The following is a 27,260-nucleotide window of genomic DNA, read 5'->3' as shown; positions in this document are numbered from 1 at the left end:
AATGGTAAAGGGATCAATTCAACAAGAGGAGCTAACTATCCTAAATATATATGCTCCCAATACAGGAGCACCCAGATTCATAAAGCAAGTCCTGAGTGACCTACAAAGAGACTTAGACTCCCACACATTAATAATGGGAGACTTTAACACCCCACTGTCAACATTAGACAGATCAACGAGACAGAAAGTCAACAAGGATACCCAGGAATTGAACTCAGCTCTGCACCAAGCGGACCTAATAGACATCTACAGAACTCTCCAACCCAAATCAACAGAATATACATTTTTTTCAGCACCACACCACACCTATTCCAAAATTGACCACATAGTTGGAAGTAAAGCTCTCCTCAGCAAATGTAAAAGAACAGAAATTATAACAAACTATCTCTCAGACCACAGTGCAATCAAACTAGAACTCAGGATTAAAAATCTCACTCAAAGCCGCTCAACTACATGGAAACTGAACAACCTGCTCCTGAATGACTACTGGGTACATAACGAAATGAAGGCAGAAATAAAGATGTTCTTTGAAACCAACGAGAACAAAGACACAACATACCAGAATCTCTGGGACGCATTCAAAGCAGTGTGTAGAGGGAAATTTATAGCACTAAATGCCCACAAGAGAAAGCAGGAAAGATCCAAAATTGACACCCTAACATCACAATTAAAAGAACTAGAAAAGCAAGAGCAAACACATTCAAAAGCTAGCAGAAGGCAAGAAATAACTAAAATCAGAGCAGAACTGAAGGAAATAGAGACACAAAAAACCCTTCAAAAAATCAATGAATCCAGGAGCTGGTTTTTTGAAAGGATCAACAAAATTGATAGACCGCTAGCAAGACTAATAAAGAAAAAAAGAGAGAAGAATCAAATAGACACAATAAAAAATGATAAAGGGGATATCACCACCGATCCCACAGAAATACAAACTACCATCAGAGAATACTACAAACACCTCTACGCAAATAAACTAGAAAATCTAGAAGAAATGGATACATTCCTCGACACATACACTCTCCCAAGACTAAACCAGGAAGAAGTTGAATCTCTGAATAGACCAATAACAGGAGCTGAAATTGTGGCAATAATCAATAGTTTACCAACCAAAAAGAGTCCAGGGCCAGATGGATTCACAGCCAAATTCTACTAGAGGTACAAGGAGGAACTGGTACCATTGCTTCTGAAACTATTCCAATCAATAGAAAAAGAGGGAATCCTCCCTAACTCATTTTATGAGGCCAGCATCTTTCTGATACCAAAGCCAGGCAGAGACACAACCAAAAAAGAGAATTTTAGACAAATATCCTTAATGAACATTGATGCAAAAATCCTCAATAAAATACTGGCAAACCGAATCCAGCAGCACATCAAAAAGCTTATCCACCATGATCAAGTGGGCTTCATCCCTGGGATGCAAGGCTGGTTCAATATACGCAAATCAATAAATGTAATCCAGCATATAAACAGAGCCAAAGACAAAAACCACATGATTATCTCAATAGATGCAGAAAAAGCCTTTGACAAAATTCAACAACCCTTCATGCTAAAAACTCTCAATAAATTAGGTATTGATGGGACGTATTTCAAAATAATAAGAGCTATCTACGACAAACCCACAGCCAATATCATACTGAATGGGCAAAAACTGGAAGCATTCCCTTTGAAAACTGGCACAAGACAGGGATGCCCTCTCTCACCGCTCCTATTCAACATAGTGTTGGAAGTTCTGGCCAGGGCAATCAGGCAGGAGAAGGAAATAAAGGGTATTCAATTAGGAAAAGAGGAAGTCAAATTGTCCCTGTTTGCAGACGACATGATTGTTTATCTAGAAAACCCCATTGTCTCAACCCAAAATCTCCTTAAGCTGATAAGCAACTTCAGCAAAGTCTCAGGATACAAAATCAATGTACAAAAATCACAAGCATTCTTATACACCAACAACAGACAAACAGACAGCCAAATCATGAGTGAACTCCCATTCACAATTGCTTCAAAGAGAATAAAATACCTAGGAATCCAACTTACAAGGGATGTGAAGGACCTCTTCAAGGAGAACTACAAACCACTGCTCAAGGAAATAAAAGAGGATACAAACAAATGGAAGAACATTCCATGCTCATGGGTAGGAAGAATCAATATCGTGAAAATGGCCATACTGCCCAAGGTCATTTACAGATTCAATGCCATCCCCATCAAGCTACCAATGACTTTCTTCACAGAATTGGAAAAAACTACTTTAAAGTTCATATGGATCCAAAAAAGAGCCCGCATCGCCAAGTCAATCCTAAGCCAAAAGAACAAAGCTGGAGGCATCACACTACCTGACTTCAAACTATACTACAAGGCTACAGTAACCAAAACAGCATGGTACTGGTACCAAAACAGAGATATAGATCAATGGAACAGAACAGAGCCCTCAGAAATAATGCCGCATACCTACAACTATCTGATCTTTGACAAACCTGAGAAAAACAAGCAATGGGGAAAGGATTCCCTATTTAATAAATGGTGCTGGGAAAACTGGCTAGCCATATGTAGAAAGCTGAAACTGGATCCCTTCCTTACACCTTATACAAAAATCAATTCAAGATGGATTAAAGATTTAAACATTAGACCTAAAACCATAAAAACCCTAGAAGAAAACCTAGGCATTACCATTCAGGACATAGGCATGGGCAAGGACTTCATGTCCAAAACACCAAAAGCAATGGCAACAAAAGACAAAATTGACAAATGGGATCTAATTAAACTAAAGGGCTTCTGCACAGCAAAAGAAACTACCATCAGAGTGAACAGGCAACCTACAACATGGGAGAAAATTTTCGCAACCTACTCATCTGACAAAGGGCTAATATCCAGAATCTACAATGAACTCAAACAAATTTACAAGAAAAAAACAAACAACCCCATCAAAAAGTGGGCGAAGGATGTGAACAGACACTTCTCAAAAGAAGACATTTATGCAGCCAAAAAACACATGAAAAAATGCTCATCATCACTGGCCATCAGAGAAATGCAAATCAAAACCACTATGAGATATCATCTCACACCAGTTAGAATGGCAATCATTAAAAAGTCAGGAAACAACAGGTGCTGGAGAGGATGTGGAGAAATAGGAACACTTTTACACTGTTGGTGGGACTGTAAAGTAGTTCAACCATTGTGGAAGTCAGTGTGGCGATTCCTCAGGGATCTAGAACTAGAAATACCATTTGACCCAGCCATCCCATTACTGGGTATATACCCAAAGGACTATAAATCATGCTGCTATAAAGACACATGCACACGTATGTTTATTGCGGCATTATTCACAATAGCAAAGACTTGGAACCAACCCAAATGTCCAACAATGATAGACTGGATTAAGAAAATGTGGCACATATACACCATGGAATACTATGCAGCCATAAAAAATGATGAGTTCATGTCCTTTGTAGGGACATGGATGAAATTGGAAACCATCATTCTCAGTAAACTATCGCAAGAACAAAAAACCAAACACCGCATATTCTCACTCATAGGTGGGAATTGAACAATGAGATCACATGGACACAGGAAGGGGAATATCACACTCTGGGGACTGTTGTGGGGTGGGGGGAGGGGGGAGGGATAGCATTGGGATATATACCTAATGCTAGATGACGAGTTAGTGGGTGCAGCGCACCAGCATGGCACATGTATACATATGTAACTAACCTGCACAATGTGCACATGTACCCTAAAACTTAAAGTATAATAAAAAAAAAAAGAAGAAAAAAAAAAAAAAAAAAGTCCAACTAATCCAAACAAAACTTGAGGACACAAACAAATTGAGAAAAAAAGACGGGAGAACGTGTGCTATGTGCATACCAACAGAGACGTCTGGCAAACATAGGTAATTTAAAAAAAAAATTGAGGCAGAAAACATTTACTAGAAATAAAGGAAGACATTTTAATTGACCAAGAAAATGTAATAATTCTAAATTTGTATGCCTTTGGTAATATGCCTTAAAATATATAAAATAAAAATTGATCCAAGTACAAGGAGAAATAAATATACAAATGTAGTGTAGAGTTATAGATTTCTTAGAATTTTCTATTTAAACAACATACCATGTATAGAAAGATAGTTTAACTTCTTCCTTGCAGTCCTTAGGTATTTTATTTATTTTTCTTGCTTTATTTCACTGGCTAGGACTCAGTGTAATATGAAATAAAAATGATGAGAGTTAATATTTTTCATGTATTCCTTATTTTAGTGAGACCAAGTTTAATATTGTAGATCTAAATATAAAAGCAAAATAATAAAGCTGTTGAAGGATAATACATAGGAAAGTATCAAGGCCTTGAGGTAGGAAACAACTTTAATTCAAACATTAAAAGTACTAACTATAGTGAATAGAAAGATACATTTCACTAAGTCAAAATAAAAAAATCATCAACATCATAACCCATAATATGATGCACTGAGAATAACAGAACATTACTTCTGTAGTATTCTTGCCAAATATGCATAACCTTAACCTACTTGAATGCTAAATTGGGAGACATTTGACGTGATAACTCACCAGTCCTCATAAAAAGTGTCAAGGTTGAGAAAGACAAGGAAAGTCTGAAGACCTATAACAGATTGGGAGACAGTAAAGAGATGTGACAAATAAATGCAATGTGGGACCCTAGACTGGATCCTGAAACAGGAAAAAAAAAAAAAAAAGATTAGGGGAAAAACTTGTGAAATTTGTATAAAACCTGTGCTTTAGCTAATTACTCAGTGTGAATTTTCTGATTTTGATAATTTTACTATGCTTATGTAAATTACTAACATTAGGAGCTGGGAGATGAAGCTTATAAGTGAATTCTTTCTACTATTTCTGCAATATTACTCTCTGTACTATTCTGCAATATTACTTCTGCAATACTACTTCTGCAATATTACTATCTGCACTATTTGTGTAATTTTGCTGTGTCTAAAATTAGTTCAAAATAAAAAGTACATAAGAGGACATCTGTATCAAAAACACCATTAAAGATGAAATTCTTTAGTGGGAGAAGATATTTGCAAAACTTTAGTTGTGAATATGCTCATATATGGAATATATCAAGAACTTCTACAAAGTCAGCATAACTGTTCACCAGTGTAGTCTTTTATGAATTAGTATATAGTATATAGGATTCAGATTTCAACCATGTCATATTTATTTGAAAGAAGGAAACCTCTCACCAACATTGTCACATTGGCACAAACAACATAGGCATGTGGTAGAATTATTTTGATTTTTTTTTTAAAGAAATTCATCTTGTTATACCCTTCAAAGGAAAGTCAAGGCCAGACAGTCTGAGATACAGGAATAGAGGGTCATGAAGGAAATACAATTTGGATTAAATGTATAAACAGTGTTGGAAGAGTTAAAGATGAAGGACATGCAATGGCAATAGTTTCAGAGGAGCTTCAAATCCTGGAGTTAAAAATTCCACAGGAGGACAAAGGAAAATTAAAATGTACTTTTTGAAGTTTTCCTGAAGGGTTCCATCTTTTTCTGATGAACTTTTATCTTCTATTAAATAAGAAAATGATTTTACTTTTTCTCCTATACTACATAACTCTATCTTTCTACCATGTGTTGATATATTTATGGTAGGATATAATCTACCATAAAAGTGGTAAAGTATAAATAAGTTGATAATATAGTTTAATAATAAATAGGTGGAGATTTCCTTCAGATATCCAAAATAAACTATGTATACCAACTGTAGTTTGTTGATAGAATGAGTGTTGTTTTTTATCCCTAAACAAGAGAGTTAGAAATGATTTTCACTGGTACTACAACCCTTTAAAATATTGATGCTCTTTAACATCTGGTTCATAACTGCTAACAGTTACACAATAGAGCAAAAATGATGGGTTAATTAATTCATGAATTACTACATCATGTAACTCTGGAAGAACTGATACAGCTTAACATATAGACATATGAGTGGTTGAGGGAAATGGGAAAGGAGAACTGAGAACAGTAAAAGCAAGATGGAGGCAAAAGCAACAAAAATGAACTACATTCATGCCAGGAGGACCCATCCATTTGCATGAAGTGGGTCACAAATTTAGCTTTATTTTCTAGTGCATTGAGTAAGACACAGTTGAATTTACTGATCTCATGCATTTCTTACCAATCAGGTAGAAAAACTCACCTGATTCCCAAGAGAAACAAAATGAGATTAAAGAGTAATATTTCTTATGAGTCTCATAAAGAGGACACAGCATTACATAACAACCTTTTAGTAAATAAAACAGTAGATTACATAACTTTGTTTCTAATAATGGAAAAACAAAACTTTACAGGAAGCCAATATTGTAGCTGTACTCATCTTGCTGCTATTGCTCTAGAAGAAGTAATAATCTTTATATCTTCCAGGCAATCTATAATAAATGTAATTTCTCTTAGCTGACATTTTAATAACTAGTTTGTAGCAGTAGGTTTAAGAGGAAAACAAAGTGCAGCTATTCTGTTGAGTTAAACTGTAGAACCACTTGTGTTAACATTCAGGCAAGTTGGCAATAGAATTAATATACTTTCATGGAAGTTGAAGACCATGACAAAAGTAAGTACTGAAAGAGAGGGCCAGCCTATGTCCTCTGCATGGAGAAGGGCCAAGGAGAGATTTTTGGGCTGGGCCAAGACATTCCTCAATAAGTGGCTTGGGTTTGACAAAGCAGACAAATGGGGCCTCAGAACCACAGGTTCTACCTAACAGAGCATGGCTATAGTTACTTTAGTATGGAAAAATATATAACTGTATTTATAGATTTTATAAACTGTATTATTTTATAAATTATATTTATAAATTATATATACTATATATTTATAACATATATATTTTACCACATAGTTTACTTAGAAAATCTCAGTAACATATTCATACAGCATTCCACTTAGAGTAAAACAGCAGGTCCCAGAATAATGTTGTTTCATTCACAGTCATTTCTTTGTAATATTGAGAAAAAAATCAATTCTCAGCTGGGGTCACTGTCTGCATGGGGATTTTGACATTCTCCCCATGTTTGTGTGGGCTTTCTCTGGTTCTCTGCTTGTTTCCTCCTGCATCCCAAAGATAGCCATGCTAGACAAATCAGTGTGTCTACATGGTCCTAGTCTCAGTGAGTGTGGGTGCGTGGAGTTTGCCTTGTGTTGAGACGGTGCTCTGTCCATGGCTGATTCCTGCTTTGCACCCTGAGCTGCTGGGATAGACTACCCTGAACTAGAATAAACAGGTAAATCATTATCTTACTTGTTTTTATTAATCTTTTTAAAATGTGCGAATAGATTACATGTATTTCAAAATTTAATATTAGAAGTGTTTTAGTTTTTATTTAGAAGTTTGGTGATGTTTTTGTGACCAGAAATACACTACAGGAACTTAACCCATTCATTAGCCTATGGTAAAATTGGTTTTGTTACAGGTCATTTTGGTTAAGGTCACAGTTTCCAAGAACCTATTGATAATATTAAGTGAGAGCTTACAGTCACCTTTCTGGTCTTTCCTCCAAGATAATCAGTTTGCAACATAAATACCTAGATAATTGCTTTAATTTGCTACAGAAGATTTAATATTGACCAGTTTATAGTTTAGGGTGGGTGGGGAGAGGTTCTAGTAATTCTTTAAAAGACCATCCCCAATGTTTGAACATGTCATCTGCAGACAACATAATGCTTCAAATTCCCAAAAATGAATTAGTGATCATAGACTGTGTAATTGTCTCCTGGAAATAGCTACAAGTTAACCAGAGGTCCACTTCTACCTGAATTATGAGAGTAAAATAACTTGGAATCTAATGCAAGATCAAATTTAGCTATATCTCATGTTTCTTCAGAGACTTAAAAGTCATACAAAGTCAACAAAACCCACAATTTTGCTTTTGCTCAACTCTCTCTACAAGAAGATAAATTTAAAGTGGTCCATAGTGAACTAACTATAGCTACCATTTCCTTAGGTAGAATGTTGATATGAAAAGGCCAGCCTTCCAGTTTATGAAGAAAGAAACTTATACAGATAGTCTAAATGGAATGCCTACCAATCTGAAAATTTGGGGAAGTAAATGGTTGTCCCTAAAAATGGGATAAACTATATTGTGCATCCATACAGCAGGACTGCACCAACAAAGTTGATGAGGGTCTTTGAGTAGTTTTAATAAATCTAGTAGTAAATCTTCAGCAGCTGCCTTATTTACTTGAGATTTAAAAAATTATCTCTAGAACGTGCTGAACTATTATTAAGACCTCTTCAGAGAACACTCTTGAATTTGTAGAAAGACAGTTGAATTTGCTTTGTAGAGATGAGAAAATAAGCCTCCTGGGATGTTCACCTGGATGTAAATATTCACCTAAATTACCCATTTTTTTCTTATTTAAGATCTTCCAACATAAACGTATTTTACTGAGTTCAAGATAATGAATTTGTGTTAGATTTAAATTTAATAAGATCAAAGAGGCATCCTCTGATTTTAATTTCATACATGGAATTTCACCAGCTTTTTTTTTCCCCCTTTTTGTCCTACTTTGGGACAAAATATTTTAACTCACAAATACATTGCATATCTATGAACAGCTGTATTTCTATAACATGAAGGGAGAATAGATTATAAAAATTTTCAGTTTCTGAGTTCCTTCTTCACATAAAGGAGATAGTGGTTTCACTCATTCTTTAAAGACAATAAAATAGAATAAAGGAATAAAATTCTCCAATAACTAGTCCTATGAAAATGTTAAAATTTCTGTAACTCAAGTTAATCAAACTGGAGTAGGGAGCAGTCAAAAATAAATGTGACCTGAGGAAAGCAAATTGTAAAACATATGGCGAAAATTGAAAGTTATAAAGGGAAGTAGAAAAAAAGCACTTACTAATAGTACCAGTAAAAGAAGTAAAGAAAAATGCATACTAGTTTTAGGCAGCTTGGGGAAAGAAAGATGAGGCTAAATAACATTGTCATTTATATCTTTACAATGATAACACATTTTTTTTTCTCTAGGAATAAGAACTTGACTATGAACTCCCAAAGGGTTTGTAAGCTGAAAACTATTATAATCAAGATAGAAAAAGGAAAAAAATCTACTGACCATAAGAATTGTTCACCGTTAGTCTTATTTTCTTGTAGACTTTATGAACATTTCTTTCATAAAGACCCTTAGGCCAGGCATGGGGGCTCACGTCTGTAATCCCAGGACTTTGGAAGGCTGAGGCAGGCAGATCACTTGAGGCCAGGAGTTTGAGACCAGCCTGGCCAACATGGCGAAACCCTGTCTCTACTAAAAATACAAAAAAATTAGCTCGATGTGGTGGTGCGCATCTGTAATCCCAGCTACTCAGGAGGCTGAGGCATGAGAATCACTTGAACTCGGAAGGCGGAGGTTGCAGTGAGCTGAGATCGCACCACTGCACTCCAGCCTGGGTGACACAGTGAGACTGTCTCAAAAAAAAAAAAAAAAAGACGCTTAGTAAATACAATTCTCCTGTGTTAGACGTGATAGTGGAACACCACGGGAAGGCAAGAACAGCCAGGGGCCGACGGGAGGGAACTAATCATATGTGAGTACCTATCTTGTTACAGTGTGTGCTGTATGCTCTATATAAGCAATTTCGTTAAATTCTCAGAACAAAGATGGAGTCCTGGAGAATTCAGTGTTGTAGAGGTCAGAAAACATCCCACACCTGGTGAAAGACAGAGACAGGAAGTCAGCCAGGATGGTCTGACTCTACACCATGCCTCTTCTCTATGCCATGCCTCCTTTCGGGGAAGAAATGGGAGTGTATCTGAATGTTCACGTCTCTTTCAGATGAAGCTAACAGTTCACCTGAAACAATGTGACATTTAATGAAAAAATGACACAGTCTTCTGTTTGAAAATAAACACGTTTCTTACTTTTTGACTAATGAGAACAGGAGCATCATTTATGGAAGAGGCCCAGTTGACAAAGTCAGTCACATCAATCACGGTTCCTCGGAGAAGCTTTTCTTTCAGTTCAAATGCATATTTTCTGGTTCCACCTCTTATGAGTGAAACAACATCATCTATGAGGTTTTTACTGGTGATGTTTACTGAGGAGAGAAGGAAGATTTAAAGAGAAGCAGAAGAAGTTTAAAGAGAAGCCAGTTATCAAAAGGACATATGATAAACATTTATTGAGTCCTTTTAGTAAAATACAGCCTAATGTATTTATTAAATTTTAATTGTAAATATTGCTTATGCATTTTTTCACCTCAAATCTACAATGGAAATTTACATTAGTAACCAATTGTAGATTTCTGTCATCTCTTTTAAAAAATAAAAATGATACCCATGGTCTAGATACACTGATAAATTCACAGCTCCTCACATACAAACATGTACTCATGGGAACTAAATATGACTTTGGGTGTAATATATATTTTCTTTTGCAAACTTACCTTCATAATTATATTGTGTACATTTGCTTTGATATGTTTTAATATTACAAAAAGAAGAGTTCAAAAAAGAATAAAGTGAAAAGTAACATTTCTTTCCACTCCCAAATCCTACCCATCGTTTCCCTCAGTGTCTCTCTGTAGATGAAGCCACTTTTAACAAAACTTTGTAAGTCTTTTACAGCTGTGAATTTTTAAAACTGGAAAGGAATTTCAAGATAATTTTTGTCATCCCCTCTTCATTTTTATAGAAGAGAAATTGGAAACTTAGGTGGAGTGACTAGTCAGAGATCACACAGTTAGCTTAAGGACCAAATATAGAAATTATACCATATAATGGCAAATTCAGCTTTTTTCCACTACTTCATCATTGGTTTTTCAATCGTGGACACATATTATTGGCTGGTATGCTTTTAAATATATCAGGTTTTTCCTCACTTTTGCCTCCCCACTACCAGTTGACTCTTCCTTTAAAGGTGAGCTTTAAGCATTTGTATTTTAAAAATGTTCTCAGGTATTTCTGATTAGAGGAAAAGTTGAGAACTCTAGCACTAATTCATGCTTGTAAATCTGCTAAAGATTAACAGTAGGAAGTAATATTTATACCAAACATATTTGTATTTTTGAAAAGGTTAGGCACCAATTTAAAGTTAAGGATGAATTAGGGATTTCAATTTAGATGGAAGGTGGAGTTGGGGAAATGGTTTTGGCCTTGTCCTTTGTTAATGGATGCACGAACATTGTCGCTTGCTTATTTGGAAGCTTTGTTAAAATTAGGGTGAAGAAAGGAAACTTTTTATGAAGACACTTTTTTACTATTGCCATAATAAATATACAAGTCTAAAATGACTACCGTGTGAATCACACCCCCTTGAGTTGTGTACTGTACAACCGGCACAATAGCGATACTGGTGAATACATGTCCATGGGCTATCGGTGTTTATAGTGGTTTGAAAACCGTTTTAAATGTAAGGTAGTTTTTAAGCACAAAGAGGATAGACAATTAAGAGGGCTCATTGCAAGAGGGCAGTGCTCATTGACATCTACCCCCAGGCTTTATAAGATCTAACAAGTGAGGCCACACTTACCAGCTCTACCCTCTCCCCTCTTTACACAATCATCTTTATTAAATTCAGCTCCAACAGAGATTTCAGAGAAATCCAGAGATACATCCAGATGATACCCAAGGCATCTCTTTATGTCTTTTAGTTCAACACCTGTTTAATGAATTTATTTGAAAATTATTAGATAATGTCTATCAACATCACAAATAAATTCCAATTTTGCTATTTTCAAGCAACATCCTTACTTAGGTTCCTATATACCATGACTAAATTTAAATGTGCCATCATGTCTGTCCTGCTTTGTCCTCATATTAGATTATAGTGACCTCCTTTTGACTTTGCTTGTCAACTTAATGGCAAAGGACACATTAAGTCTACCACATGGTTTAAAGGGATATAGGTCAGACTATGGTGGTTATAGTAAAGTCTTTTATCTGTAATATCATAGAAGAGGGACAACAATGTCTAACATATATTGAATGCTTATCATGTGTCTGGCATCCTTCTAAGCATTTTGTGTGCTTTAACTAATTTAATCCTCACACTGGCCTTATGAAGTAAGTCCATATTGTCCTCATTGTACAGATGAAAATATGGAATTGCAGAGCAGTTGAATAACCTACTAATGGCTCATTACTCAGCTAGTAAGTTTGGATTTGAACCCAGAGCTGTCTAGCTACTAAGCACTTCTCTGTATCAACTTCATAATTTGGATGAGATACATCAACATCTCCTGATCCTCTTTGGAAGACTCAGTTCATCCTTAATGTAGCTGCTTCATCGCTTTGGACAGATGGCTGATGTATGTGGTCACTTTGCTTTCATCCTATGAATGCTACTTGGTAGATATCAGTCTTGGAAGCTGACTCATTATGGTGTGTAGATGCCCAAACAGTTACTAGAAAGAAAAATCCTAATATTTTCAAAGTCTACCAGTTACTATCTGTTTTTGCAATTCAGAAAAAAAATAATTATTCCTCTATTTTAAGGGTAAACAGCCCAGACCACAGTTCACTGACAATGTCAGTTTTTGCCTTTATTTATCATTTATTTCATACATGTAAACACACACACACACACACGAATTTGTGATTATTTGTTCTGGGAGTCAAAATGCTTTATGAAAAAGGAAAGAAAAAAATGAAATGAGGTTAATCACGGGGTTCTACAAGGAGTATCAGGGGTAGACATCTGGGGGCATTTAGGCGTTTATTCACCTATCAAATATTTCTCATGCACCCACAATTAGTGAGAACTGAGAAATTATCAGGTGGCATTTCCCATGGGAAGGGAAGAGAGAGGATAAAAATCGAAGACAATACTAGAAATCCATAATTCTAGATTTCTAACCTTATCCTTAAGAAGTGTGAGGACTCTGCTTCTGAAGATGAGGGTGAAAAATAACCTGGGTGACCCTAAAGGGCTCAGATTCTCTGCCTTAGCAGTGGACACTCATGTCCAGACATCTTAAATTGAGGTGGAGGACATGGCTTGGTTCTCAGATATTGGCACTGGAGAAGTGAGAAAGAGTACTTCTTCTTCAAAGTCACTAGAATTGACCTGATGATCCTTGTCTATTAAGGCCAGAAGGTAAGTAGCTTCGGAGTTATTCAGGATTAAAGATCTCTTCCTATGGAGCTTTTTCATCAAAGCAACTCCTAGTCTGAAGATTTCTTTGTGTTTTGATCACCACTCATAAGCCTTTCTCTTCTCATTTTCAAGTTACTCAAGACCTGTGTCCTCTTGTACCCCTCCCTTATGTGATATCTCCATCAATATAGCTTCCAGGTGGAGCTCACAGCAACTTCACTATGCTGTGGATATAGCCCTGTGAAAGTGTAAGCTAAGTAACATTACATTCCACTCCCCACTGGGAAAGCTTCTCTCTGCCCAAAACAAGACTGAGGCATCAAGACCAGCTGGTTCTGGCTATGTCACGTTTTGTTATCCATAAAGTATTCACTGACCTTGGGGAGAATATCAGGCTTTTACGTCACAGTTACATTCCACCCTTCACTTAACACCTGGTACCTTGACACTGACCCCGTAAAAGCCATTGAAGTGGTTTTTAGCAACACTTTCCTCCCTAAGAGACACACCTATAGTTACAAGGGCAGAGAGGAGGCATCCTGGCATCCATCACCTCCTTAAGGAATATTATAACTAGCCATAATTACTCACAACATGAATGATTACAACTTATTAATATAGTCACTTTGCATTTACTTTTTTCTTAAAAGACTTAGACGAACCCTTTAGACCAGGCTGATAACTATGTATCAGTAGGCCTATCTTCTACCTATGACAGACATTGATAATTAACCATGGCCCTTTTCCCCATGATTTCCCCATGACCAGAAACCTACTTAACATGAGACCAATTCAACCACCACCATATAATGAGAAGTGTCATCACATGAGGTAAAACTAATTTTCCACCCTTGCTTTAAGATGTTGGATTTATATGATAACACAGCTTCTTCTTTTCCCTCTAAAAGAAAATTTAGAACAATATTTTCCCTCCAATATTGAAGTATACTCTGGAAGATAACTGTGATATAGAAATTGAATTAGTCTATTGATTAAGAAGTAGGTTATACAAATTATGTCTGTACTTTCTTTCACCTTTTGTTTAGTATTTCACTAAAAGTACCATCTTCTAATAGATGTGAAGCTGCAATACAATGAATCCATCTCTCAGTGCTACTGTTGAGTAGAATTGACCAAGTCAGCTTATTTGAGATGGAAGTCAATTTGCTATTTAACAGGGTTTTAGGTACCAAAGGGCAGGAAGAGAGTCCTCTCAAAGGAGCAGGTTACAGGGCTTTGTATTCTTAAGACTTTAACCATTGAAACAGGTTGGTGAACAAAATAATGTTTGGTCAAAACAGTATTTGAAGTCAGAGCTCTATTTCTAGGAATACCTTTCTGGTTCATGGAAGCTTTATCCAAAACATAGATTAGTTCATAGATTCCTCCTAGAGACCCAGAGCTACTGTAGTGGGTTCCATAGGTTTCCAAAAAGGCAAAATATTCTCCCTTTTCATAGGTAGTTGGCAAAGCTTTTATATCATCCACAAAAGTTGTTGTGAGCACAACATCGCGATTTCTCATTACAAATCTTCCCAGATGAATTTCTCCTTTCACATGCAGAAACATTTTTTCCTGTGTTGTAGAGCAGATGAAGAAGAGAAACATGTGTTTTATCCACCATTTCAAATGAAAATTTATGAAATTTAGAACTTCCATAGGCACTAAATGTTTTAGCAGTGACCATGAGATACCACTCTAATCCACCAGAAGGGCTAAATGTAAAATACTATCAACTACTGATGAGAATGTGCAGTGACTAAAACTCTCCTACGTTACTGGTAAAATTAGATAGCCACTTTGAAGAACTGTGTGGCACTTTCCCATAGTGTTAAGCACACATTTGCTTATGACCAGCCAGCAGTTCCACTCCTACATATTTACCTAATAAAAATTTTGTTCACAAAAGTATCTGTATAAGAATTTCATGGCAGCATTAGTCAGAATAGCTTAAAATTGAAAACATCTCAAATGTCCATCAAGAGAGGGATCAATAAACAACCATAGCATATTAATACAATGGAATACTAATCATCAATAAAAAGGAAAATAAAACTACTGATACATGTAACAACATAAATAAATCTCAAAAATATTATACTGAGTAAAAGAAGTCAGACATAGAGGAGTATATCCTATATAATTCCATTTATATGAAGTTCTAGACTAGGCAAAACTAAGCTGTGGTCAGATAAATCTGGTCAGTGGTCACCTCTTAGGTGGTAGGGAACGGAAAAGGGCATAAGGAATTTTTCTTGGGGTAAGAAGCCTGAGTGTCTCTTCATGATGGAATTTTCTTGGTGTGATGTTCTTTAACTCAATGTATTTTAAACATAGATCTTAAATAATTTCCATCTAAATATGCTGCTGTGTCTTCTATGTTAAAACATTTAAAATATTCTCTTGCTAAAGGAGGTGGCTACTGTAATGTACATAATTATCAAAACTCATGAAACTATACACTTAAAATCTTTGCATTTTATTTTATGAAATTATACGTCACTAAGTTGTTTTAAAAACAACAGTGGAAGGAAATGGAGACATTATCAATAAAGCCCAATCTTGCTATTATGCAGATGAGAAAACTAATTTAAAGATATCCAGTTATTTGTCCCAAAACATATGAATAATACTTGACAGCATTGGTACTAAAAACCTAGATCTCAGGTCTCCTTGTCCCTTTCAGTCCACCCTCTCAATTTTTAATGACAGAGACAGGACAGACAATATTTTGAGACGTGGAACTCAAGTCAGCCTAAGCAGCTCAACAGTTAAATGTTTCCAGGGCCAGGGCTGATGGCTTACCTTTCCCGGAGAAAACTAGGGCAGTGAACTGTGTGATTCAATGCCATAGCTTGTCCTGATGAAAACTAAACTACAACTGACACCCACAATTTTGCAAATGGATCTTTTGAGGGTCTCCTAACAGCTGTGGTTAACATATGATGATTATGTGGGAGTTTAAAATATTTTATTTCTTTTTAAAGGTATATCTTGCGGTATATGAATATCATACCAAACTGTCTGTGTTCTTAAAGCACATTATTGTCATCATGATTTAACTTTAGGTGACAGTGGGTGATCCAGTCTTTAATAAAAATCTTAGCCTGTATGTTATAGGTCATATGAGCTCTTCATCTCCTGACTTGCGCAAGAATTCTCAAATATGCTTTATTCAAAGCATATTTGGATTTCTTTTCAGTTTTGCTAAAACTGGGAGGTATACCTTGGGATTTGGGGTAAGAAAGACATGTGATGTTCTCTGGGTCAATTTACTTCAAAGGTAGCTCTTAGCTCATTATCATCCAAATATGCAGTTGTTTCTTCTATCTTAAAGCAACAAAAAATTTCCCTTGGCCTCGCTTGCCTGACCAGCCACTACCCATTTCTTTGCCCTCACTAGAAGCAAAATTTATTCAGTTTTCTATACTGTATATTTTGAATTCTCCCCTTCCCTGTTTTCCTTAAATCTAAATTATTCATGCTTCTGACCTCACTACTCCAACATAATGTCTCTTATCAAGGTCTCCAATGACTTTCATAATCCTAAAGCCTATGATCACTTCTTAGCCCTCATCTTCTTTGACTTGTTAGCACAATTGACACAGTTCATCACTCTCTTCTTCTTAATAGAGATTATTTTCTTGTCTTCTAGGCCAGTGCTTCTCAAACTATAAAATGTGAACAAACTACCTAGAGAATCTTGTTAAAATGCAATACTGAGTCAGGTAAAATGCAATTCTGGAGCACAGTCTAAGATTCTAGCCTCCCAGCGATGCTGATGCTGCTGTTCCATAGACCACACTCTAAGTAGCAAAGTTCTTGGGCACTTTTTGGTTTCTTTTACTTGTTTTCTATTGAAATTCCGCAAGTTTGGTATTTAATTGTATTCTATTTTCTATGTACACTAACTCTGTTAGTGACCCCATGACTAACTCAACAAGTCAATGTATAGCTCAATTCCAGGTCTTTTTCCCAAACTCCAGCCTCAAAACACCAACTCCTACTTGGCATTGTCAATTGGATGTCTAATAAACACCTCAAACTTAACCTAACTAAAATTTAATTACTGGTCTCCCTCTCCAAATCTGCTCTATCTGAAGCTTTCTCCATCAGCAACTCCATTTTTCTAGTTGCTCAGGCCAAAAACCTTGGACTTATGTTTGACTCTATAATTGTCCTATCTGAACTACCATCATGTCTCACCTGGATTCCTTCAGTAATTTCTAGCAAGACTCCTTGCTTTGGCTCTTAGCACCTATGATCTCTTCTTGACAAAATACCTTGAGTAATCATTTAAAATATAATAGGGAATGTCAATCTTCTATTAAAAACCCTCAAGTAGGCTGGGCGTAGTGGCTCACACCTGTAATCCCAGCACTTTGGGAGGCCGAGGCTGGCAGATCACCTGAGGTTGGTAGTTCGAGACCAGCCTGACAAACATGGAGAAACCCCATTTCTACTAAAAATACAAAATTAGCCGGGCGTGGCAGTGCATGCCTGTAATCCCAGCTACTCGGGAGGCTGAGGCAGGAGAATTGCTTGTGTCTGAGAGGCGGAAGTTGCCGTGGGCCAAGATCACACCATTGCACTGCAGCCTGGGCAACAAGAGCAAAAATCTATCTCAAAATAAATAAATTAAATTAAATTAAATTAAAATTAAATACCCTCAAGTGACCTCCCATGTCACTCAGAAAAAAAGCCACACTGAGTGGACTTTTAAGTTCTTCATGATCTGATTCAAGGTAACTTTTCTAACTTTTTATCCTTCTGATTCAATTTGGCTAACTTTTATCACACCAGGTTTTTCCTACATTAGAGACTTCTCTAACAGTTCCTTCCGTCAGATAAATAATCTGAAATCTTACTCTTTGGCTATCTCCTCTCCTCCAAAGCTTTGGTTACTTCTCATCTCCATGAAGCTGAGCCTGAGCTTCCTTTTTAATCATGCCACCTACAGGCATCCCTGCTTTCCTTCATGTTACTCTAATTTTCCTTGTATCCCACAGAACTTAATACTTTCTAAATACCATATTACTTCTTTTTTTGCTATTATATGTATTATTTTTGGCTGTCTCTTTCTGTGGAGTTTTCAACTCCATGAGGACACAAATTTTCATCAGCTTGGTTCACAAATATATTCTAAGTACCTAGGCCAGACAGGTCACAATTAAATATTTGTTGAATGATTTAAAGAGTTTTCCACCTGTACACTTGAGTGGGTATGCATGTAAATAGAGAGGTAATGTACAGACCCATACAAAACAATTACATAGTTAGGCATCATATAAGTGCTAAGAGTGAATTATTATTGTTAATGTGGGAGAAGCTTGTCTAAATAAGTGACTGTGGTATCAGAAAAGGAAGAATGAGCATTTTACTGGCGTCATGCTGATTACAGAGAGTATATTTTATATTTATTCCAAGAGTGGTAGAACAAACTTCAAAATCTGGTTCGAATATTTTAAAAATCACATTTTCAAAGTCTCAAACGTATGATTACAAAATAATCAGACCAATTTTATGTGCATGTGTATAATTTCATAGCATCATTTCTTTAGAGACACAGTTTGTAGTTAATAAACAGTGATCATTCTAGGTAAGGCATTGCAATGAATTACCAGAATTCTTCAGTATAATTCTTCATTAAAATTCTGATGATCGGCCGGGCGCGGTGGCTCACGCCTGTAATCCCAGCACTTTGGGAGGCCGAGGCGGGCGGATCACGAGGTCAGGAGATCGAGACCATCCTGGCTAACACGGTGAAACCCCGTCTCTACTAAAAATACAAAAAATTAGCCGGGCGTGGTAGTGGGCGCCTGTAGTCCCAGCTACTCGGGAGGCTGAGGCAGGAGAATGGCGTGAACCCGGGAGGTGGAGCTTGCAGTGAGCCGAGATCGCGCCACTGCACTCCAGCCTGGGCGACAAAGCAAGACTCCGTCTCCAAAAAAAAAAAAAAAAAAAAAAAAATTCTGATGATCATATAAATTGAATGGTATATTACCACAATCTCAGTCAAAAAATGCTCTAAATTCTTAATACACATTTTCTGCTCACTATCACCAAACATATTATTCATTTACCACTGCCAAAGATTCTATCAGACTTCTCTCCAGTTAGTATTGTTTCTGACGTGCTAGCTACATATTTGAGAATTTGATCCATGTTTCTTTTCCTTTTTATGATTTCTATTAGCTCTAAATACTTAAAGGGTCTGGGTAGTTTGGAACCTTTCCATTATATTCCTATATTAACTGTTTGGTCTTACCTTCTTTGAAGAGTATGACAAAAATAATTGGTAAGTTTCATTTTTGGAATATGAAAACCGAAAACTACCCTTGCCATGTAAAGAAATTGAGGAGGCTGTTTCCTCACAACATTGTTCAGCTTTATTTGCTTCAGTGGGTGTAAATTTTAGAGATATAGCTGCATTAAAATTTGATGTCTTCTCTTGGATGATACTTTTAAATGCTTCAATTTGTTCTTCGTAATGTTCGGTTCTGAAATTTTTCTCGCCTTTGGTCTAAAAGAGAATAAAAAAGTGTTGTTAAAAACAAGATACGAAACAAAAGGAAAAACAAGCAGAACAGAACCAAAGAGAAATCAAACAATTCTTTGAAAGGCAGTAGAACAAAGGAGTTAAGAGCAAAAGTGATGGAGTCAGATTCCTGGGGTTCAAATACAGACTCTGTCACTTTGAAGTGATTATGCAATAAACTCTGTGTGCTTAGTATGATTCTTAGTCTATAAAACAGGGATATTCATCATACCTAGCACAAAGGTTCTTATAAAAATTCAGTGAGATAATGCATACGAAGGACTTATAGTATAGCAAACTTTTTTTTTCAACTTATTTTAAGTTCTGGGGTACATGTGCAGGATGTGCAGGTTTGCTACATAGGTAAACATGTGCTATGGTGGTTTGCTGCACAGATCAACCCATCACCTAGGTATAAAGTCCGGTATCCATTAGCTATTCCTCCTGATGCTCTGTCACCCCTACCCCCAACAGGCCCCAGTGACTGTTTTTTCCCTAACGTGTCCATGTGTTCTGATCATTCAGCTCCCACTTACAAGTGAGAACATGAGGTGTTTGGTTTTCTGTTCCTATGTTAATTTGCTGATGATAATGGCTTCCAGCTCCATCCAAGTCCCTGCAAAGGACGTGATCTTGTTCCTTTTTATGGCTGCATAGTATTCCATGGCGTATATGTACCACATTTTCTTTATCCACTCTGTCATTGATGGGCGTTTGGGTTGATTCCAAGTCTTTGCTATTGTGGATAGTGCTGCAATGAACATATGCATGCATGTATCTTTATAATAGAATGATTTCTATTCTTTTGGATATATACTCAGTATTGGGATTGCTGGATCAAATGGTATTTCTGCTTCTAGATCTTTGAAGAATTGGCACACTGTCTTCCACAATAGTTGAACCAATTTACACTCCCACCAACACTGTAAAAGTGTTCCTTTTCCTCTGTAACCTTGCCAACATCTGTTGTTTTTGACTTTTTAGTAATTGTCATTCTGACTGGTTTGAGATGGTATCTCATTGTGGTTTTGATTTGCATTTCTCTAATGATCAGTGATGTTAAGCTTTTTTTCATATGTTTGTTGGCCACATGAATGTCTTCTTTTGAGAAGTGTCTGTTCATATCCTTTGCCCACTTTTTAATGGGGTTGTTTGTTTTTTTCCTGTAAATTTGTTTAAGTTCCTCATAGACTCTGGATATTGGATCTTTGTCAGATGGATAGATTGCAAAAATTTTCACCTATTATATAGGTTGCCTGTTCACTCTGATGGTAGTTTCTTTTGCTGTGCAGAAGCTCTTTAGTTTAACTGGATCCCATTTGTCAATTTTTGTTTTTGTTGCAATTGCTTTGGCATTTTATGAAATCTTTGCCCATGCCTGTGTCCTGAATGGTATTGCCCAGATTTTCTTCTAGGATTTCTATAGCTTTTGGTTTTACATTTAAGTCTTTAGTCCATCTTGAGTTAATTTTTGTATAACATGTAACGAAGGGGTCCAGTTTCAATTGTCTGCATATGGCTAGCCAGTTCTCCCAGCACTATTTATTAAATAGGGAATCCTTTTCCCATTGCTTGTTTTTGTCAGAGTTGTTGAAGATTAGATGGTTGTAGGTGTGCAGTCTTATTTCTGAGTTCTCTATTGTGTTCCATTGGTCTATGTGTCTGTTTTTGCACCAGTACCATGCTATTTTGATTACTGTAGCCTTGTACTATAGTTCGAAGTCAGGCAGTGTGATGCCTCCAGCTCTGTTCTTTTTGCTTAGAATTATCTTGGCTATATAGGCTCTTTTTTGTTTCCACATGAATTTGAAAATAGTTTTTTTTCTCTAATTACATGAACAATGTCAGTGGTAGTTTAATGGTAATAGCATTGAATCTATAAATTACTTTGGGCAGTATGGCCATTTTCACAATATTGATTCTTCCTGTCTGTGAGCATGAAATGTTTTCCATTTGCTTATGTCCTCTCTGATTTCCTTGAGCAGTAGTTTGTAGTTCTTGAAGAGGTCCTTCACTTGCTTTGTTAGCTGTATTCCTAGGTATTTTATGGGTTTTTTTTTTTAGCAATCGTGAATGGGAGTTAATTTATGATTTGGTTCTCTGCTTGCCTGTTGTTGGTATATAGGAATGGTAGCAATTTTTGCCCATTAATTTTGCATCCTGAGACTTTGCTGAAGTAGCTTATAAGCTTAAGAAGCCTCTGGGCTGAGACAATGGGGTTTTCTAAATATAGGATCATGTCATCTGCAAACAAAGGTAATTTGACTTTCTCTCTTCGTATTTGAATACCCTTTATTTCTTTCCCCTGCCTGATTGCACTGGCCAGAATTTCCAATACTATGTTGAATAGGAGTCATCAGAGAAAGCATCCTTGTCTTGTGCTGGTTTTCAAGGAGAATGCTTCCAACTTTTGCCCATTTAGTATGATATTGGCTGTGGGTTTTTCATATATAGCTCTTACTGTTTTGAGGTATGTTCCTTCAACACTAAACTTTCAATTAAAACTTTTTTTTTTTTGCCAACTTGGCTATTGTCAGGTTGTTGTCAGTGAGAGACTTGTTATATAAGTGGTTCAGTTCCCTTTTCAGAAATCTTCTGAATTAGGTATAACTCTTGTCTGGGAAGGGGACACCTGTATCTTCAGACAGTGTCATGGACTGGATTTAGTATTGAGTGGTTGTTCTGCATGAGAAACCTAAAGTTATTACTGTCTCATGAAAAGACTGAAATGTATGTAGTTATCTTTAAAACAAGACATGTTGAAGAAACTGCCTAGCATAACAGGGAAAAGCAAACTAACCATTGCCACTTCCCTACTTAGATCTTTCCAATGTATTTCTAATGACTTCAATATAGTCTAAACTAGATTTATTTCTAGTCAATCTCTCCCTAACTGTGTGTCAGCCATCCAGCTGTTCCACAACCCATGCTGTTCTTACCATAAGTCCCTTTATGCTTCTTTTACTTTCTAGAATGTTCTCTTACTCTTTCCCCCCCAACCCTCCCATAGCACAGACATCACACACACTCCCTTTCACACATACACACAAAACATAGGCCTCAGGTTGATTAATTCCCACTCCTATTTCAAGTCTTACCTGAAACATCACTTCTTTAGGAAAGCCCCTCCTGATATAACAGACTAACAAATATTTTTGCTACAAGCTTTTATGGCTCCTCTTTTAAAACAAAATAAAATGAAAACCACTTCTTTTATAATTACTTATTAAATAAAACTTCAGCCTTTGACTCTAGTTACATCCCAGCACCCTATAGATACAGGGTCCAGGCTTAACCAGTGCCAGGCCAGCCTCCATGGCCTCAGGCCCGAGGCCAGTTTCACAGACAAAGTTTCCAGCCTCAACTCAGGGTTTAGACAGACCCAGAATGAGGCTGGTCCCTGTAGCCCTAGACTCAGGATTTTACTTGCAGACTAAGACTCCAGCTATAAGCCAATGCCAGGTCAGCACCTGTACACCTCAGCTTCAGGCCAGCTTCCATGACCTCAAGCACCAGGCCAGCACCTGGGACTCAGTCTCAAAGGCTGGTCACTACAGACTCAGGCTCCAGTTTCACCCAGTGCCAGAATGGCCACTGCAAATCCCAAAATCAGGCGCGAGACCAGGGATCCAGCCTCTAGGGCCATCCCAGTGCAAAGCCAGCCCTATTGGCCCCAGGCTCCAGGCCAGCCTTCATGAGTTCAGGCTCCAGGATGGTCCTTACAGCCTCAAGATCCAGTGGACCCACTGGACCCAGGATCCAGGCCCACTTCTGTAGACTCCAGTGCTAGGTTGACCTCTATGGATACAGGCACCAGGCTCGTTCCAGCAGACCCAAGCTCCAGGCCTTCCCCAGTGAACCAAGGAACCAGTCACGTCTACCCAAGGACTCCAGCATCAAGCCTGCTTGTGGACCATGCCAGATGACTTGCCCAGAATCTCTGGACACACTGATTAATGAAGGGTTATCCCTGCTGAAGTTAGTCTTTAAGGAATGGAATAAGTGCTTACTTCTTCAAAGGCATAGATACGCATGGTCACAAAGATCACACATAATCAGGGAAACATGGCATCACCAAAGGAACAAAATAAAGCACTGGTAACTGACCCTAAAGAAGTGGAAATTTACAAACTGCCTGATAATGAATTCAAAATAATCAGCTTAAAGAAGCTCAGTGAGCTACATGAGAATACAGACAGAAGACTAGATGAAATCAGGAAAAAATACATGAACAAAATTAGAAGTTCAACAGACAGAAAGAAAGCATAAAAAAACACAAACAACCAAATTTAGGGAGTTAAAGAACATAATTAGGGAGTTAAAGAACAGAGCTGAAAAATTTCATAGTGAGATTCAATAGCAGATTCTATCACACAGAAGAAAGAATCATGAGCTCAAAGACAGTTCATTTGAAATTACCAATCACAAAAACAAAAAATAAAAAAGAAATAATGAAGAAGTCCTGTGGGAACTATGGGGCACCATCAAGTGAACCAGTATATGTATTATGGTGCCCCAGAAGGAAGAGAGAAACACAAAAGTGTAGAAAGCTTATTTAAAGAAATAATGACAGCAAGTTTCCCCAATGTGGAGAAAAAAAAGGAGCACCCAGGTCCATGAATCCCAAAGAACCCCAAATAGACTATATATGAAGAGATCTTCACTTAGACATATTATAATCAAACTCAAAAGTCGTACAATAAGGAGAATTTTGAAAACAAGAGAACAACTCGTCACGTATGAGGGAGCTCACATAAGATTACTAGCAGATTTTTCAGCAAAAGCCTTGAATCCAGGAGAGAGTGAGATGATATATTCAAGAGTACTGAAAGAAAAATAAACTGCCAATCAAGAATAGTATACTTGGCAATTCTGACCTTCATAAATGATGAAGGAATAAAAAATTTCCCAGAGAAACAAAAGCTGTGGAAGTTCATTACCGCTAGACCTTCCTATAAGAAATGCTAAAGGGAGTTCTTCAAGTTGAAAGAAAAGAATGATAATTCATAACATAAAAAATTTATGAAATTATAAAATTCACTGGTAAAATTAAGTACGTAGTCAAATTCAGAATACTCTAACACCATATTGATGATGTACAAATCAAGTATATCTGTAGTATGAAAATTAAAAGACAACACTATTAGAAATAATAATAGCTATAATTGTTAAGGAATACACAATATAAAAAGATGTTAATTGTGACATCAAAAACAAAATGTGGGGAGGAAAAGTGTAGAAGTTTTAAAAATGTGATTGAATTTATGTTGCTAACAGTTTAAAATAGCCTATTATAACTATAGATATTTTATGTAAGCTGCATGGTAACTCATGAAAACCACAAAGCAAACACCTATAATAGACACAGAAAACATAAAAGCAAAGAATTAAAGCATATCAGTACAGAAAATTATCTAATCACAAAGGAAGATAGGAAGAGAGAAAGAAATAACCAGAAAGAACGTACAAAACAACCAGAAAACAATGAAAAAAATGGCAGTGGTAAGTCCTTACCTATCGATAATTATCTTAAATGTACTCAATCAAGAGATGCAGAGTAGCTAAATGGATTAAAAAGCAGGTCCCAACTATTATATATGCTGCCTATGAGACTCACTTCACCTTTAAGTGCCAAAATAGAGCAGGGATAGCTAAACATACCAGATAAAATTTTGACTTGTCAAAGACTGCAAGAAGGGACAAAGAAAATCACTATATAATAATGAAGGGGTCAATTTTGCCAGAGGATATTTAAATTTCTAGACACCAAACATCAGAGAACCTAAATGTATAAAGTAAATGTTAATAGATCTGAAAGGAGAGACAAACTGCAATAAAATAGTAGGGGACTTCTCAATACTCCACGTTCAACAATAGACAGGTCATCTGGAGAGAAAATTATTAAGGAAACATTGGAACTGAACTACTCTTTATTCCAAATGGACCTAACAAATATACACAGAACATTCCATCCAAAGTAACATAATACATGTTTTTATCAAGCACACATGGAACATTCTCGTGGACAGATCGTATATTAGGCCATAAAACAAGTCTTAAACATTTTAAGAATATTAAAATAATATTAAGGATCTCTTTTGATCACAATGGTATGAAGCTAGAAATCAATAACAGGAGAAATTTTGGGAAATTCACAAATATGGAAAAATTAACATGTTCCTGAACAATAAATAAGTCAATGAAGAGATTAAAAGTTTAAAAATATCTTAAAATAAATAAAAATGAAAACATTCCAAAATTTATGGGATGCAGCAGAAGCGGTTCTAACAGAACAGTTTATAGTAATAAATGCTTACATCAAAAAAGAATTTCTCAAATAATCTATTGTTACATCTTAAGGAACTAAAAAAAGAAGGGCAAACTAAGCTTACTAAACTAAAGTCAACTGAAGTAAGAGAATAATAAAGATCAGAGCAGAAATAAATAAAATAGGTAGTAGAAAAACAACAGAAAAGGCCAACAAAACCAAGAGCTTGTTTTTTAAAAAAAGAAACAAAATGAACAAACCTTTAGCTAGGCTAACTCAGGAAGAAATGAGAAGACTCAAATAAAATCAGAAATGAAAGAGGAGACATTACTGTTGGCTCTTCGTATCTGCAGGTTTTGCATCCGTGGACTCAACCATCATTGGATCAAAAATGTAGTTGGGCCTACAGTGGTTGCATCTGTACTGAACATGTACAAATTATTTCCCTTGTCATTATCTTCTAAACATTACAGTATAACAACTATTTAAATAGCACTTACATCACTTAGGTATTCTAAGTAATCTAGAGATGATTTAAATTATACTGGAGGCTGAGCATAGGGTATATGCAAATACCACACCATGTTATATGAGCATCTAAGGATTTAGGTATTTGTGAGTGGTCCTGGGACCAATTCCTCATAGATACTGAGGGACAGCTGTACAACTGATACCACAGAAATATAAATAAACATGTTATTACTATGAAAAATTATGCACAAAGAAATTGAATAACCTAGAAGAGATGGATACATTCCTAGAAACATACAATCTATCAAGACTGAATTATGAAGAAATAGAAAATGCAGACCAATAACGATTAAAAAGATTGAATCAGTACTACAAAAAGTCTCCCGTGAAAGAAAAGCCCAGAATCTGAAGGCATCACTGATGAAGTCTACCAGATATTTAAAGAAGAACTAATCCTAGACTTTCTTAAAATATTCCAAAGAATTGAAGAAGAGGGAATATTTCCAAATTCATTTTATAAGACCAGCATTACCCTGATATCAAAGCCAGACAAGAACACTGCAAGAAAAGAAAATTACAAGCCAATATCCCTGATGAACATATATGTATATATATCTTCAATAAAATATAAACAAACTGAATTCAGAAATATATTAAAATGATAATACACAATGATCAAGTGAGATTTATATCTAGGATGCAAAGATAGTTTAACATATGCAAATCAATAATTGTGATACATCACATTAATGGAATGAAGGATAAAAATTATATGATCATCTCAACAGACGTAGAAAAAGCAGTCAATAAAATTCAACGTCATATAAAGATTAGAAAAACTCTCAACAAATTAGGTATAGAAGGAATGTATCTCGACATAATAAAGGCCATATACAACAAGCCCACATTGACC

At 36.3% G+C, this 27,260-nt stretch overlaps 1 protein-coding gene across 1 annotated transcript in view; it reads right to left on the bottom strand.

The window, feature by feature from the left end:
* The window catches only part of C9 (complement C9), an 85,640-nt gene that overhangs the window by 19,145 nt on the left and 39,235 nt on the right, over positions 1 to 27,260 (bottom strand). The window contains exons 6-9 of the mRNA XM_004058935.4: positions 19,339 to 19,593; positions 14,405 to 14,645; positions 11,505 to 11,633; positions 9,896 to 10,071 (exon numbers count right to left, since the gene is read on the bottom strand). Coding sequence (XP_004058983.1) covers positions 9,896 to 10,071; positions 11,505 to 11,633; positions 14,405 to 14,645; positions 19,339 to 19,593 — 801 coding nt within the window. The remainder of the gene's footprint in view (positions 1 to 9,895; positions 10,072 to 11,504; positions 11,634 to 14,404; positions 14,646 to 19,338; positions 19,594 to 27,260) is intronic.

Source organism: Gorilla gorilla, chromosome 19, assembly GCF_029281585.2.
Source record: "Gorilla gorilla gorilla isolate KB3781 chromosome 19, NHGRI_mGorGor1-v2.1_pri, whole genome shotgun sequence".
NCBI lineage: Eukaryota > Metazoa > Chordata > Mammalia > Primates > Hominidae > Gorilla > Gorilla gorilla.
Note: the sequence above shows the minus strand (reverse complement) of the source record. Positions and strands in the feature narration are given on the sequence as shown.